The 15,436-nt window shown below is 52.4% G+C and overlaps 1 protein-coding gene across 2 annotated transcripts in view; it reads right to left on the bottom strand.

Moving 5' to 3' along the window:
• Positions 1-15,436, bottom strand: part of LOC138285763 (apoptosis-inducing factor 3-like) — a 328,578-nt gene that overhangs the window by 112,862 nt on the left and 200,280 nt on the right. For both annotated transcript variants that reach the window (XM_069226119.1, XM_069226120.1), the window contains one exon: positions 6,740-6,831. In XM_069226119.1, the coding sequence (XP_069082220.1) occupies positions 6,740-6,831 (92 nt within the window). The remainder of the gene's footprint in view (positions 1-6,739; positions 6,832-15,436) is intronic.

Genomic DNA, 15,436 nt, shown 5'->3' with positions numbered 1-15,436 from the left:
CTGACCAGAAAGGAAAAGGTATGGTGGTGCGTTTGAGAGGACTAGGGGACCCCAAGTGTTGCCCGATAGAACTCCTCAGGAGGTACATTGCATGCCGTCCCTCACAACCAGGATACCTATTGCTTCACCAAGATGGCCAGCCTTTAACGCAGTTCCAATATAGAAGGGTCTTGAGGTGGGCAATCGCAAAAGCGGGGTACCAGGGGCGAAAATGGTCAACACATTCCTTTAGAATCGGTGCGGCCACCACGGCCCTCGAGGAGGGTCTGCATGCTGAGGCCATCAAGCAGATCGGAAGGTGGCAGTCCGGAAGATACAAGCTGTACATTCCATCCGGAGATGATAAGGGTTGTCATCACGAGCCCCTCCAAGGGCAGAGCATTTAGAGAACCAGGCCAGGAGGCGGGGGGGATCCGAGTTGAGCGAACGGCATTGCTATGGTGCTAAATGTGTTGAATATATTGTAACGTGTTTGAGCCATAACATATGCGGTCACAGATGTCAATAAATTGTGTGGTAATGCTTACCTTCTCGTCCATCTAGGGGCTAAGACAGTATGGGTGATGGGCCACTCCTTGGTGGCCAGAGCAGAACACCGGGCCAGAGAGAGTGGCTGGAATCACGGTTTCAGTAACATCAAACTCGCCTGGATGGGAACCCCAGGAATGAGATGGCCCATGCTGTAACCTAGAGTTTGCCAGCTGGTGGGGAAGAGAGGGTTTAAGACGGACATTCTTGTAATCCACCTGGGTGGAAATGATCTAACTGCTTGTGGGAGGGGCCCACTGTTGCAGGCCATGATGCAGGTTCTTGCCAGAATTGCCGCCCTGATGGAGGACGGGGAAATAATTTGGTCTGAGATTATCCCACGGGAGGTGTGGCAGGGATCCAGGTCTCCGGCCGCAATTGAAATGTTCAGGCGGAGAATCAACCGGTCGCTACAAAAATTTGCGAATCAGCAGGGATTTGGTTTAATCAGACATACCCTCCTGAGTAGACGCCTGAGCAGTAATTTTGCGGCAGACGGGGTACACCTGTCTGACGTGGGCACGGATATTTTTCTACTAAATATTAGAGACGCTCTCGAGATAGCAGGCTGTAATTAGCAAGTAAGGGATGAGCACAGGTGGAGGGGCCTCGGTTATCACGAGATGCCATCCCGAGGCTTGGCGGAGTTACAGGGTGATCCTAAAGCTTTAAAATTGATTAAAAGGCCTCCAGATGGTGATTCCTGGAGCCAAAAGCTATTCCTCAGGCCACTGGAAGTCTCTAAGGCGGGGCCTGGGATGACGTGATGGCGCTCCTTAATCCCGCAAGGGACAGTTGGAATCCTGAGCAACTGTGGAGACTGGCCGGGGTCTCGCTCTGACTTGTCAGGAGCATGACAAATTAATAAAGTGGTAAACCATGATAAAGGAACGAGCTGTAAGATGCTAAGCACGTTGGTGCAGAGAACACCAGACGGAACAGCTCTAGCTTTCTCAGGATGGGTGTCGGCCAAATTTATGCATGATATTGTGATAAACTCCAATTGCACACACCCTAAGGGGCTAGGGGTAGCAGCGCTATGTAGCTGGCCGCGTCGCACAAAGGGCGACAATAGGGGGGACAGCTTCCTAGCGTCGCTCCCCTGTTAGGGAGGCAAATGGTCAGTAGGGGCCTCTGTACTTGGGGAGGGTGGTCCACCGCTCGTTTATGGCCCCAAGGTGTGAGGAGGGAGGAGTGAGGCCAGGAGGTCTCTTAAGCGGTGACCTCTCAGGGCTGGGCCTCTTTGGGCAAACGGCAAGCAACCTCCCACCCACCCCTACAACAGTGGCAAACAAGGGGCTGGATGCATTTATAGAGGAAGAGAAGGTCACATAGGTGAAACATACGTTTATAACATGATTTTCTTTGCAGGAGACTCAAGAACCATCGCAAAGCCGAGTGACAGGGCGATCCTAAAGCTTTAAAATTGATTAAAAGGCCTCCAGATGGTGATTCCTGGAGCCAAAAGCTATTCCTCAGGCCACTGGGAGTCTTTACAGCGGGGCCTGGGATGACACGACGGCGCTCCTTAATCCCGCAAGGGACAGTTGGAATCCTGAGCAACTGTGGAGACTGGCCGGGGTCTCGTTCTGACTTGTCAGGAGCATGACAAATTAATAAAGTGGTAAACCACGATAAAGGAATGAGCTGTAAGATGCTAAGCACGTTGGTGCAGAGAACACCAGACGGAACAGCTCTAGCTTTCTCACGATGGGTGTCGGCCAATTTTAAGAAACTCATCTCCGACACCGGGATCGCCCGTAAGCTAACCCAACCTATGTAATCAATAAACTTGCGACATATTATACCCAAAAATGTTGCCCTGGCATTTATTATGTCACATGCATGGTATTGTGATAAACTCCAATTGCACACATCCTAAGGGGCTAGGGGTAGCAGCGCTAAGTACACAGAGCCCTAAAGCCAGCAAAAACACAGGGTTTAGCAAAAGGTGAAAAATCTGGGGTGACCACACAGCAAAGTTGGATTTCCTACAGCAAGTGACTACTGCCATCCCTGTTGCAAACACCACAGGGGCCACGGTAAAGTATATGAGTAGCACTGTAAATTGGAAGTGATTTCTGCACATTTTGAAGCCCAGATAACAACTGTGGGTCTGCAGGATGGGTATATGGAAAAATGTGCCATGCAAGTCCAAGAATACCATGCATTCTCCTGGGTCCAGAACTGAGAGGATCTGAGCCAGAGTAACTTTGAACCTGTCCTTCCACAGAAAGGCAGTAGGTGGATGGAGGTCCAGAATAGGGCTGCGACCTCTATCCTTCTTGGAAACAAGGAAGTAATGAGAGTAGCATCCTCCTCCCTTCCTCATTTCAAGTATCCCCTCCATCATACCCTTGGGTAGCAGAAGATTAACTTTAACTTCCGGCATCAGGATGGCAATGCGATCCTCTGAAAGACACTCTGGTGTGAAGACGGGTTGCGGAGGAAATTAACAATAGGATGTAGCCTCTTTGAACAATTTGCGAGACCCACCTGTCTGACATTATGGATGTCGAAAAAATGGAGGAAATGCTACATTCTGAATCCGCCCAGCCAGACATGAGGGTAGAAGGCAAATTCAAATGACTTAGAAGCTGCTGCAGCAGAGAAGTAAGAATTGGAGGACTGCTGTCCTTACTGGATTGAAAAGTTTCTGTTGAGCTTCGAAAAGACTGGGCAGGTTCTTGCAGCACAGGTTGGGAAGGCTGTCACTGTTTATATGCTAGCCCCTGGAATAGCATCTGTATTTCCTGCATTCATAGGAAAATGTCTCAGCTGGCGTCAATAGCCCCAAGGACCAGGGTCAAAATCAGCGCTGGAGTTGCCACAGTTACTGTACAGAGCACCTTAGGGCAGCTGGCATCAGATCCGTTGGTAAAGTCTGCTGGAGACACCTGCGGGTCTGTGGGAGTCAAGAAAAAGCTGGAAGCACATCCAGCATCTTTAGAATGGCCTCCTTAATGACTGCTCTCTGATTTGGGGTCAAAAACAGTCTGGGAAATTAATTTTGTACCAGGATCACCTGCAGGATCAGCTTGGATGCAGGAGATATGATGGAGGTGTGAGTCACAGCTTGACTCCTTTGTGCCTTTTCACTAGACTGCGAGTGGCAGGATGGGGATGAATGCTACTTGGCTTTCTAGTATTTATGTGTCTAGTCTTCGACTGGGACTTACCAGAAAATTTAAACCAGGAGGTGGATTTTTTTAGGGAAGGGTCTTGAGACAGGAACCACAGCATGAAGCAGGAACACAACCTATACTTTGACTGCCCTCGTTTTCTAGTTGGCAACAGAGTTTAATCTCCTGGTTCCAAATCACCATATGATGCATGTGGGCCCCCTTTTTGCATTACTTAGAGTCATGCCCGGAGCCCAAACACCACACACATGCCTTGTGTGGGTCCATAACACCTGCAGCCTTGACATGGTTTGAATCCTGTAGTTGTCGTTGGGGTCACTATTGTAAAGCCATCAGACAATTTATTATGTTGGGAGCAGAGCACTGAATCAGTGTCAAATGTTGCTGAAAGAAAGGAACCCACGTCGCTGCATATGCGGGTTCCTAAGCATCACTTGTTGGCACTGGGTAAAATTGGTGTGACTTTGGCACATCCCCAGCGAGTTCAGGAATTTCGCCATAGTCTGGAGGTGGGAGATGGCCGACTGCCTTCAATAGCCAGTCATTGAGATAGGGGAAGACTATCCTGACCTCCGTAGATGAGCCACAACTACCACTATTACCTTGATGAATACCCAGGGGGCACTGAACGCTACTATCAAGTCTCCCAGGTCCAAGGCAGACAGGACTTGAGCGAGCGTGAGCAGAGGGTGCAGGTCTAGGATAGGATGAAGGCCTCCATCCTTCTTGGGCAACAGAAATTTGCAGAAATAGCAGCCATGACTTACTTTTGATGCCAGCACCCTCTCTATAGCTCCCTAGGCAAAGAGAGCCACCACTTCCTGGTGGAATAAGAAGATATGGTCCTCTGTCAGCCTGTTGCAATTTGGTGGCATGGGTGGAGGGGTAATCATGAAGGGAGTAGCCCACTGGACAATCCAAGTTCACCTTGAAGCACTGTAGCGCAGAGTTCGTCTTGTATTCGAAGAGATGTGAGCCACCAAAGGGCATGTCCATGGCAGCCCCCAAAAATGCAGTGGTTCTCACAGACGATGAACCCGCTCTGCCTGGTAAGTAGGTCATATCCAGCCCACAATATATGGCGATCTTAGCTGTGTCCCTCCCATCAGTGATAGCATCAACGCAGCACCTGCGCATCTGAATACCACAGCGAATGGGAGTAACGGCCCAAAAGGCATGCAGTGTTCACTGACCACAGTGCTAGGCTGGTGGAAGAAAACACCTTCTTTTCCAAGGCATCAAGCCTCTTGGATTCACCCTCTATTGGAGTTGTAGGGAATGCACCAGGGTTTACTCTTGAAGTGGAGATTTGGACCACCAAGCTCTCTGGGGCGGGAGAGGAAATTAGGGTCCTCTGGATCTGGAGGATGGCAGCGGGCAACTGTCCTAGTCACATGAGCCCCTGTGCATGGCTTAGACAAGGCACTGAGTAGTTCGTCCATGAAGGCTTCATTAAATGGGAGAAGCGTTTAGGAAGGCGTGACTCCCAGCTGAAGCACCTCCATCAAGACGTACATCTTGACAGCCACGGAGCGCAGCTGAAGGTCGAGGACCTTGGCCACCCTCCTCACCACCACAGAAAATGAGGTTCCCTCCACCGCAGCCAGAGTAAGTGGAGACACCAAGCCAGTGTCTGGGAAAGTGTCCAGTCCATTGGTATCTGCTAAATCCTCACAGCAGGTGTCCTCAGTGGGATCTAGGGCCTAATATTCTTCAGGGTCCAGTGGGCCTCCACTCTTTCCCAAGTCCTGGCCCATAGGAACAGGACATAGGCCATAGGCTCCAGCCTGGACAGACTGCACCCATTTGGCTCCATGTCGGAGTCGGGATGAAAATGGGGGACCGGATTCATCCATGGAGCCAAGGGGCCTGCCGGCGGAAGACCAGGAGGGGCCCCTTCTTAACCACTGGGGCCCAAAGGCAAATCAGCAGGGGTGGGCTGCCCAACTATAAGGTGCATGGCCTCATAAAATACTCAGAGTTGGGCTGTGGTTACTCCTTGAAACCTTGGAGCCAGGCCTCATATGCTTCCTTGTCTCGTTGAATGACTTCAACAGACAGGGGGAAGACCACTTTGACTTGTTGCTCTTTTTATGCTTGAGGGTCTTGTCCGAATGCCCAGACAACTTTGAGTGCAACAACCTTACTCTCAACTGAGACAGAGACCATTGCTGCACTGCACCTCGAGCAGCAAGGACTTGTGGTGCTTGACACTACAATTGACGCAAGTTTGGGCATCGTGGTTGTGCCTCTGGCACCAGAGGCAGACAAGGTGTAGGTCCATCACTGACATTTGCCGGTGCCAGGCACCACAGGGCTTTGAACCAGCCTTCCTCATGGACATCCCTGTCACACTAGGAGACACTGTCTGAAAAACTCGTTGATAACAGGTAAAAAAAATGGTCAGTCAAAAAGTGACTGAGGGCAGCTCTTTTCCAGATATGCACTGACTGGCGCAGAAAGAAAAGAACTGACATCAGGGCCCTGGGGTGACACCTATAAATGCACCCGTGCATGTCACTTCCAGGGAGGACGTCGCCATGCTGAGTCGAGCACCACCACCTACTGGTGTGACAGTGTACTGCTCACAAAAAAAAATCCGGATCCAGTCAGAAGCCTGGGGATAATTCTAAGGAAAGGAATCTGTAGCCAGAAGCCTCTATCAAATAACATGCAAGTTCCACCGAAAAAGCTGAAGCAGAGCCATAACTGGGGTAAAGAAGTAATAGTTCAAGAAAAGTACAAGTGAGGCACCATACAAATCTAGAGCAATATTAGCCATCTTCAAAGAATGGACGATCCTGAAGCTTTGAAAATTAAATCACATCCTTCCTGGTCTATGTATAAGGGGCTACAGGAATAGAGGGACGTTCCTTCATACCCTTTGGCAGTACATTGTTGTTGAGCATGACTCATGCAGACTGTGATTTATAGCTCTGTACACACCCACCACTCTCTAAATGATGGCTGCAGCATCAGGAGATAGTTAATTACATAATATGCACTGTAGAAATGTTCACATTCACCCTCATCAATAAATGTACACTTCAGATTTGTGAGGTGGTTACCTGCTGCCTGTTGCAATAAGAAGCCGGTCATAGTGAACAGATGCTTCATCGTGGAAGTGCACAGTATTCTTATGACTGTTGACAGACACCACCTGCAAAGATCAGAGAATGATTTAGGAGCCCACATCTCCATATCCATGTTTCAAGACACTTTCCTGCCCCCTCAAAATATCACATATCTTCCTCCTCCTAGCCTTTGTCCCAATTTCCTCTTCTTCCAATTATGTCCCTTCCCACCCCAACCCCCTACCACAAAACATAGGCCCTTCTTCCAAAGCTGTTTCTTCCCAATTACCAATTCTTTCATGTTTTTTGGTTTCTAGCGTCCTCCTCTGCTGAGTCTGTTCCTCCTGAAAGTCTCACTTCTGGGGCGAGGACTGACCAAGACAGCAAGCAATTGTGGAGCTCATACTCATAACTACAACATAAACCTGTCCGCAAAGTCCTGAAAGCCACTCTATATGTGCAAAAGACTGGAGCTTTTGGTTTGCAAAAATGTGCTGTGGCACCTGTGGGGTGTTCAGTTGTGGTAACTCCTCTTCCTCAGGTCTGATCAGTGGTAAGTGCTACATGTGCAATGTCAGGTAGTGTATGTGGTAGTAATCCTGCAAGCCAGCCTGCTACACACGAGGGAAGCGGGTGGGCCAGAAGGCACATAAGGTCCAGGTGACGCCAAGGAGACAGAGTTGGAGATATCTGTGATATGAGGCCAGCAGTTTGACCTGGCTCAAGTGGGTCTGTGTCAGTTCCTTGAAGAGCAGATGGGCAGCTTGTCCTCCTGCCTATTTGGTGGTGGGAATAGTCCCTGGATTATATGTTGTAGCCCCTTGCTGTCTGGGGCTAAGAAGAACTTAACTTTTCTGGTTTTGGTTCATAGCACCACACTTTTGAGGCCCCTTGGGAACTGTGCACCTTGAGACCAACAGGGTGGGGTGGGTAAAGGGAGGTCGCTCCAGAATTCAGTTTTGGGGATTCTTTCCCTTTGGATTTTGATCCTGAACATAACTTCTGCATTTGCGTTATCAGTCTAAGAGGCAAAAAAACAAGTTACATACCTGCGCTCCATTTCCCTCTAGAAAGGATCCGCATATAAGCGCCACCCTTGCACACTGACATCATCTTCTTTCTTGTCTCTGTTTGTGCTCCTCGGATGTGGGGCACAAAACAAATTGGAGGTAGCAGTGTGCAGATGTCTCATTTGGGACCTTTTTAGATGTAAAAAGAGACAATTACACAGAAATCGCAAGGTGGAAGGCTGTGAGGAATCTGCAGTTAGATAGGCTCTCCACTAGAAGCTCAGAAAGATTATTACAGAAGGCAGGTAACTTGTTCTTTTGATGGACATTTCTAACAGCAGGTTCCTCACCTTTAAAATGGATACCAAAGCAGTACCTCCCAAGGTGGAGGGTCTGTGGAATAGACTCAGAAGAAAAATTTCTGCAGGTCTGAACAGGTGAAATACCCATCCCTTCGGACCTGGGTGACAAGGCACTGGTGCTCTGTGAAAATGTACACTGATGCTCACTCAATCAAAGGCATTTGTATAGCGCACTGCTCACCAGGAGGGTCTCAAGGCGCTGGGGGGGGGGGGGGGGGAAACGCTACTGCTCGAACAGCCAGGTCTTGAGTTGCTTCCTGAAGGCGAGATGGTCTTGCGTTGTCCGGAGGTGGATGGGGAGGGAGTTCCATGTCTTGGCTGCCAGGTAGGAGAAGGATCTTCCTCCGGCGGTGGCTCTGCGGATGCGGGGGACGGTGGCGAGGGCGAGGCTGGCGGAGCGGAGCTGGCGGGTGGGCTTGTGGAAGGTCAGGCGGCTGTTGAGGAACTTGGGGCCCAGGTCGTGGAGGGCCTTGTGTGCGTGGGTGAGGAGTCGGAACGTGATTCTTTTGTTGACGGGGAGCCAGTGCAGGTCTCTCAGGTGTTCGGAGATGTGGCTGTGTCGGGGGATGTCCAGGATGAGTCGTGCTGAGGCGTTCTGGATCCGTTGGAGTTTCTTCTGGAGTTTGGCGGCGGTGCCGGCGTAGAGGGCGTTCCCGTAGTCCAGCCGACTGGTGACGAGGGCCTGGGTGACCGTCTTCCTGGTCTCGGTGGGGATCCACCGGAAGATCTTTCGAAGCATGCGCAGGGTGTTGAAGCATGAAGATGAGACGGCGTTGACTTGTCTGGTCATCGAGAGGGAGGAGTCCAGGATGAAGCCTAGGTTGCGAGCGTGGTCCGTTGGCTTGGGGGTGGCTCCCAGGGCGGGGGGCCACCAGGAGTCGTCCCAGGCGGATGGTGATGATCCCAGGATGAGGACCTCCGTCTTGTCTGAGTTCAGTTTCAGGCGGCTGTTCTTCATCCATTCGGCGACGTCTTTCATCCCTTCGTGTAGGCTGGCTCTGGCGGCGTCCGGGTCGCTGGTGAGGGAGAGGATCAGCTGGGTGTCGTCGGCGTAGGTGATGATCTTGAGGTTGTGTTGACGTGCGATGGTTGCGAGGGGGCTCATATAGACGTTGAAGAGGGTGGGGCTGAGCGATGACCCTTGTGGAACTCCGCAGATGACTTCGGTGGCCGCTGACCGGAACGGGGGGAGGCGGACTCTCTGGGTTCTTCCGGCGAGGAATGAGGCGATCCACTCCAGGGCCTTCCCCTGGATGCCGGTGTTGTTCAGGCGCTGTACCAGGGTGCGGTGGCAGACAGTGTCGAACGCTGCGGAGAGGTCCAGGAGGATGAGGGCCGCAGTTTCCCCATTGTCCATTAGGGATCTGATGTCGTCTGTGGCTGCGATGAGGGCGGTCTCCGTGCTGTGGTTGGCTCGGAAGCCGGATTGCGAGTGGTCGAGGGATCCGTTGGTCTCGAGGAAGGCAGCTAGCTGTCTGTTGACGGTCTTCTCGATGACTTTGGCAGGAAACGGGAGGAGCGAGATGGGGCGGTAGTTCTTGAGGTCGGAGGGGTCTGCAGTTGGTTTCTTCAGCAGGGCACTGATCTCGGCGTGTTTCCAGCACTCCGGGAAGGTGGCGGTGTTGAAGGAGGCGTTGACGATGTCACGGAGGTGGGGTGCGATGATGTGGTCAGCCGTGTTGAAGATGTGGTGTGGGCAGGGGTCCGTAGGGGATCCGGAGTGGATGGTGTTCATTGTGCGTGTTGTGTCTTCGGTGCTGACTGGGGTCCAGGTGCGGAGGGTGGCGGTGGGGGGCATCGGTTCGGTGGTGGGGTTTGTGGTTGGTGGGCCGAAGCTGTTGTGAATGTTGGCGATCTTGTCGTGGAAGAAGGCTGCGAGGGAGTCGCAGAGGTCTTGCGAGGGAGTGATGTCATTGTTTCCGGCGTCGGGGTTGGAGAGCTCTTTGACGATGCTGAAGAGTTCCTTGCTGTTGTGGGTGTTGTTGTCCAGTCGTTCCTTGAAGGCTGTTTTCTTTGTGGCGCGGATCAGTTGGTGGTGTTTGCGGGTGGCGTGTTTGAGGGCCGTCATGTTGTCTGTGGTCTGGTTGGTGCGCCAGGTGTTCTCCAGGGAGCGGCAGTTCTTCTTGGAGGTGATGAGCTCGTCGGTGAACCAGGAGGCTTTCTTGCTGCTGCGTCTGCTGGGGGGGTTCTTCTTCAGTGGTGCGAGGGCGTCTGCGCAGTTGGTGATCCACTGTGTGAGGTTGTTGGCGGCTTCGTTGGGGTCCGTTGAGCTGGTGGGGGGGTTCTGGCTGAGGAAGGTGGTGAGCTGGTCGCCGGTGATCTTGTTCCAGCTCCTGCGGGGGGTTTGTTGAGGGTGGTGGTGGGTCGTCGTTTTACTGAAGCTGAAGTGGACGCAGCTGTGGTCAGTCCACTGGAGATTGGTGGAGTGGCTGAAGGTGACATATTTGCTGGATGAGAAGACTGGGTCAAGCGTGTGGCCGGCGTGGTGTGTAGGGGTGGTTACCAGTTGCTTGAGTCCGAGGTTGGCCAGGTTGTCCAGTAGAGCAGTGGTGTTGCGGTCCTTGTCGTCCTCCAGGTGGAAGTTGAGGTCCCCCAGGAGGATGTAGTCGGTGGAATTGATGGCGTGGGGGCTGACGAAGTCTGTGATGTCTTCGCTGAACTGTGTGCGTGGTCCCGGTGGTCTGTAGATGAGGGTGCCTCTGAGCGTGGTCTTGGGGTTGGTGTGTATCTGGAAGTGGAGGTGTTCGGCAGAGGTGAAGGTGTCATCAGAGTTGGTCGTGATGCGGATGGTGTTCTTGTGGATGATGGCGATGCCTCCTCCTGTCTGGTTGACGCGGTCCCTCCTGGTGATTTTGTAGCCTTCTGGGACGGCGATGGCGACGTCGGGTGCTGAGGAGGCGTTCATCCAGGTTTCCGTCAGGAAGGCGATGTCTGGTGCTGTCGAGTCGAGGAGGTTCCAGAGTTCGACGGCATGCCTGTGAACGGAGCGGGTGTTGAGCAGGATGCACATCAGGTGTTTGTTGCTGGGGCTCGGTTTAGTAGGTGCAGTGTTGGGTCGTAGGCTGGTGAAGCGGCAGGTCAGGCAGGTGAAGGGTCCGTGGGTGCGTCTCGGGGTGGCTCGGTAGCAGGCGGTGTTTCGGCCGGCGTTGAGTGCGTGGAGGGTTCTGGCATCGTAGCTGTGCAGGGTGTGCTGGCGAGGACCAGGGGGTCTGGCGCTGGGCGCGGTCCAGGCGCGGACGGGCGCAGACGGGCTTACCTTTGGCGCACCTTCGGCGCTCAGTCGGAGCTCCCGCTGCGCGCGTCCGCTGCGCGGTCGCTCTGGGGGCGTCATAAGTAAGGAGCCGGGAGGGAGGAGCAGCTGGGTGGCGGGAGCGGTCCGGCGAATGGAATCACAGGGGGGCGGGGCCGCAGGGAGGCAGCGGCGGGAAATCCCAGGAGCAGCGAGCGAGCGAAGGAATCTGCAGGCAGGAGGCGGCAAAGGCAGGCAGGAGCGGCAGCAGTGAGTGGGGCGACCAAGCCCTGTGGCCTCACGGCCTCAAGGCCTCACGGCCTCATGGATATCAAAATAGGCATGTAGTGTTATCAGCCTTGACCCTGGTGGAATGACCCCCTCAGTCCCTCTGAAGGCTGCTTCTTCCCCAATGCAGGTCTTAATGCGGAGAACTAATCACCTTGAGAAAGCTATTTTCTGCACTGCTTTTTCTCCTTTGTCCCAGAAAACCCACAAAACAGCTAAGCGTCCTCCTGAAGATTTTTGGTACATTAAAAACCCAAAGCTCTTTTGGGATTCGGCCACTGGAGTCTCTCCACCTCTTCTGGGGGTTGAGGTAGCACAACGAATGTTAGGAAGGCCATCGACTGCCCAACATAAAATTGAGTCACATTTATGGAACAAAAGCAACCTGGTACTCAACATAGTTTATTTGGGAAAAAGGTGGTGTAAGGTGGGTGCACAGAAAGCCTGGAGCTCGCTCAAGCGGTGAGATAAAGTGACTGTGGCAAGGAAGACTTTCTTTAGATTCAGAAGATGAAGTGAGCATCTATGAATCAGCTCATAGGGAGTACACATAAAGAAAGTCATGACCAAACTTATATCTCACTGTGGCATCACAAATGGGTTTGGAGGAAACATGTGGATTACATCTTTTATAAACATCATCACAACAGGTGCTTTAAGACTGGCTGATCCAGCAAACTTAAAAAAGTCAGTTTGGTGCCCAGAGCAAATCTTGCTAGGCCAAAGACAAAACAAATAATAAAACATCCAACAGCAGGGGCATGGCTTGGGGCGTCAAGATGGCGGTCACACTCTAAGAGTGCTCCGGACCCCTTAGGCAGCCCTGTTCGGCGTCCCAACTGCATTGCATGAGTGGCAATCCCTCCCCTTACAGCGTCACAGAGTCGGGAAGAAAGTGAATAGGTCGGGAAGACCTGCTGGAGGCTTTGACTGCGGGTCTGGATTGGCACTCCCCAAAATGGCAGCTGGACCCACGGTGAGCCCTGATGCCAGAACACCGCCTAGTGATCCTGGAGGTGCTCTCTCCCTGGAGACGCGTGGATCAGGCTGCTGCTGTACTGCTTGGGTCGGTGGGGTTCCCTCCGGCCGGATCTGGTGCGGCAGTGCGGAGACGAGAGGCAGAGTGATCGCGTAGAGGGAGGATGCCTAGAGGAGACTGCGTGCCACACCAGATGACAGCTGGCGACGTAGGCGTCCCCGGTGCAGAGACGGCACGGAGTCGCTGGAGCGTCGGGTGGAGTGGAACCGGGACGCACCAGGGATGAGACCGTCTGAACCGAGGAAGGTTCTATGTAAAAGCAGTGAAAAGGACTCCCCCTGCAATGGAAATCCCGATCCTGGGCCTATCCCAAGGGGCCAAGAAGTAGCAGCAACTCACCGAGTCCCAGGAGAACTGCGACCAGATCCTGGTGGTAGAACAGCCCCTAGCGGGTCACAGACCATTCAGGTCACCCGAGCAGATACAAGTAGTAGGCTTGCAATGGGGAAAGATAAACAACCAAAGCTGCTGGCATCCCAGCCATGCATTGACAAGTATACCACTCCTAGGGGGCCCATGGAGATGCCAATGGGGAGCTCTCAGCGGCTGGTGTCGGGGACACGGACAAAATCCTGCAGGCAATTCATACCTCCCAAGTGGCTGTAAAGACCAAAATAGGCAAAATACGGATTGACAGGACTCTGCTTCGTCAGGTCTTGAAAGGCGCCATTGCCCGGGTCACAGAAACAGAGAACCGTGTGTCTGTAGTAGAAGATGAAATAGTGGAACTGAAAACTAACCGCCAGAACATATGAACTTCAACAACATGCCAAAGACATAGAAAAATGGTCATGGCGCAATAATTTGAGATTTCTGGGCTTCCCCAGAGGAACAGAAGAGGTGCGGACAGCGGACTTCCTAGATGCCTGGCTGAAGTCATAGATGCCAATAGATAAATTGACTGTGTGGTTTCCCAGACTATACTACGGAGGTGCAGTCACATTGATGCTCCTACGAGCCAGTAAAGCAAAAGTTAAGGGCGCTCCAAATCTCCTACATGCTTCTTCTTCCCGCCTGCCTCAAGGTGATGCACGGTAGTAAAACACACTTCATTGAGACTCCAGAAGCTGTGTGGGAATTGGCGACGGAGGTACAATGCTTGCAACAGGATGAACGCCTGACTGCCTCGCTGGAGAGGCTTAGAGTAGGCCCGGACGGATCCCAGATCCAGAAGCCCAGTCGACTGAAGAGATCACAAGTCCTGCCTCCCGCTCACAGAGCATGAACAATTCGGCACCACAGTCAGCGCAACAAAGGAACACGCCACCAGCCCCGAGAGAAAGAGACTGCGATGCAACGGAATTGCAATCTGAGAGACTGAGCCAGACGCTGCTAGTGTAAATGAGTTGCATCACGACAGTTAACTTTGTATTGCCTGAGCAGGCAATATTATCATCCTAACATATGAAGGGGTCAACCACTCCACGCTGAGTTAGCTTAGTTGGTGGCCGGGGAGATAAATGACAGAGACAGATGCTTCTTCTGGTTGGGAGGGGAAGTGTAGGGTGGGGGGAATTGGGAAACATTGGGGAGTGTTTAATTACACGTATGTTGTAGTATGGATGGTGTTTTGTTGTTTGCAATGTCACACAGACAAGACTGTTCAAAAGGTATCTTACGGAATCCTGGGCAATCCAGTTGCTAAAGAGATGTGTGTTAAGACGCCTAACTTGGGTAAGGGTATAGCAGGCAGACTCCTCTCATGGCTATGTTTAGATTAGTCTCCTGGAATGTTAATGTGTTGCTAGATAAAATTAAGCGGATGGCAGTGCTCCGCCATATGCAAGGGCTCCATCCATCCATTCTGTTCCTACAGGAGACACACCTGTTGGGTGCGTCTTGTCCCTTTCTGGCTCGGTATGGATTTGACCAGTTATACCATGGAGGATTCACATGCGGCTCCCAGGGGGGGTTGAGATACAGCTATGCAGGGGATTTCCTATGGTGGTACATCAAGCATTGCAGGACACAAAGGGTAGATATATAGCGCTGGAGGGTGTGGAGGGGGGGAGCACCCCTTAAACCTGATGTGCGTCTATGCACCCCCCACGGCCCTTGGCTGCTTTCTAGAGGAGTTAACAGGGATGGTGGCACAGATGCCTCCTGGATGTACAGTCATGGGGGGTGACATCAACATGGTTCTAGACCCAGTGCTGGACACTACTGGTATAGTTTCGGAGGCTAGATTTCAGTGCACAGCATCCCTGAGGCAATGAGTGTCCAACTTGGGCATATGCAAGGTATGGCGGACTTGGAACCCACGCTCTAAGCAATATACCCACATGTCTGCAGCACATCATACACAGGCACATACTGACATGGTCTTTATGCCGGCGGCGGATCTGCCTAGGGTTAGGTAGGTTCATGTACTGGCTCGGGGGATATCAGATCATGCTCCGGCTCTCCTGAACATCAGTTCAATTGTCCCGACGCAGCGCCCTACGTGGCGCCTCAATGCCTGGCTTCTCCATGACAGGGAATATGTTGCAAAATTGAGGATAGAGATGGTCAGCTATTTCGAGCCAAACAACGGGACGGTCCACACAAAAGTGCTGCTGTGGGAGGCTATGAAAGCCACAATAAGGGCCGATCCAGAGCCCTCCTCCGAGCACAGGAGAGGACAAGACAAGCAAATATTGCCCGATTAGATACCAAGGCACTTCAGCTAGAGAGGTACACAGCCCAGGGAGGACAGGAAGCCAACGAGCATACCCTGAATCTGGTGCGAGAGGAAATAAGGGTGCAATCTCTGGAGGCAGTGAA

This window comes from Pleurodeles waltl, chromosome 3_1, assembly GCF_031143425.1.
Source record: "Pleurodeles waltl isolate 20211129_DDA chromosome 3_1, aPleWal1.hap1.20221129, whole genome shotgun sequence".
NCBI lineage: Eukaryota > Metazoa > Chordata > Amphibia > Caudata > Salamandridae > Pleurodeles > Pleurodeles waltl.
This window is presented reverse-complemented; position numbering and strand designations above follow the sequence as displayed.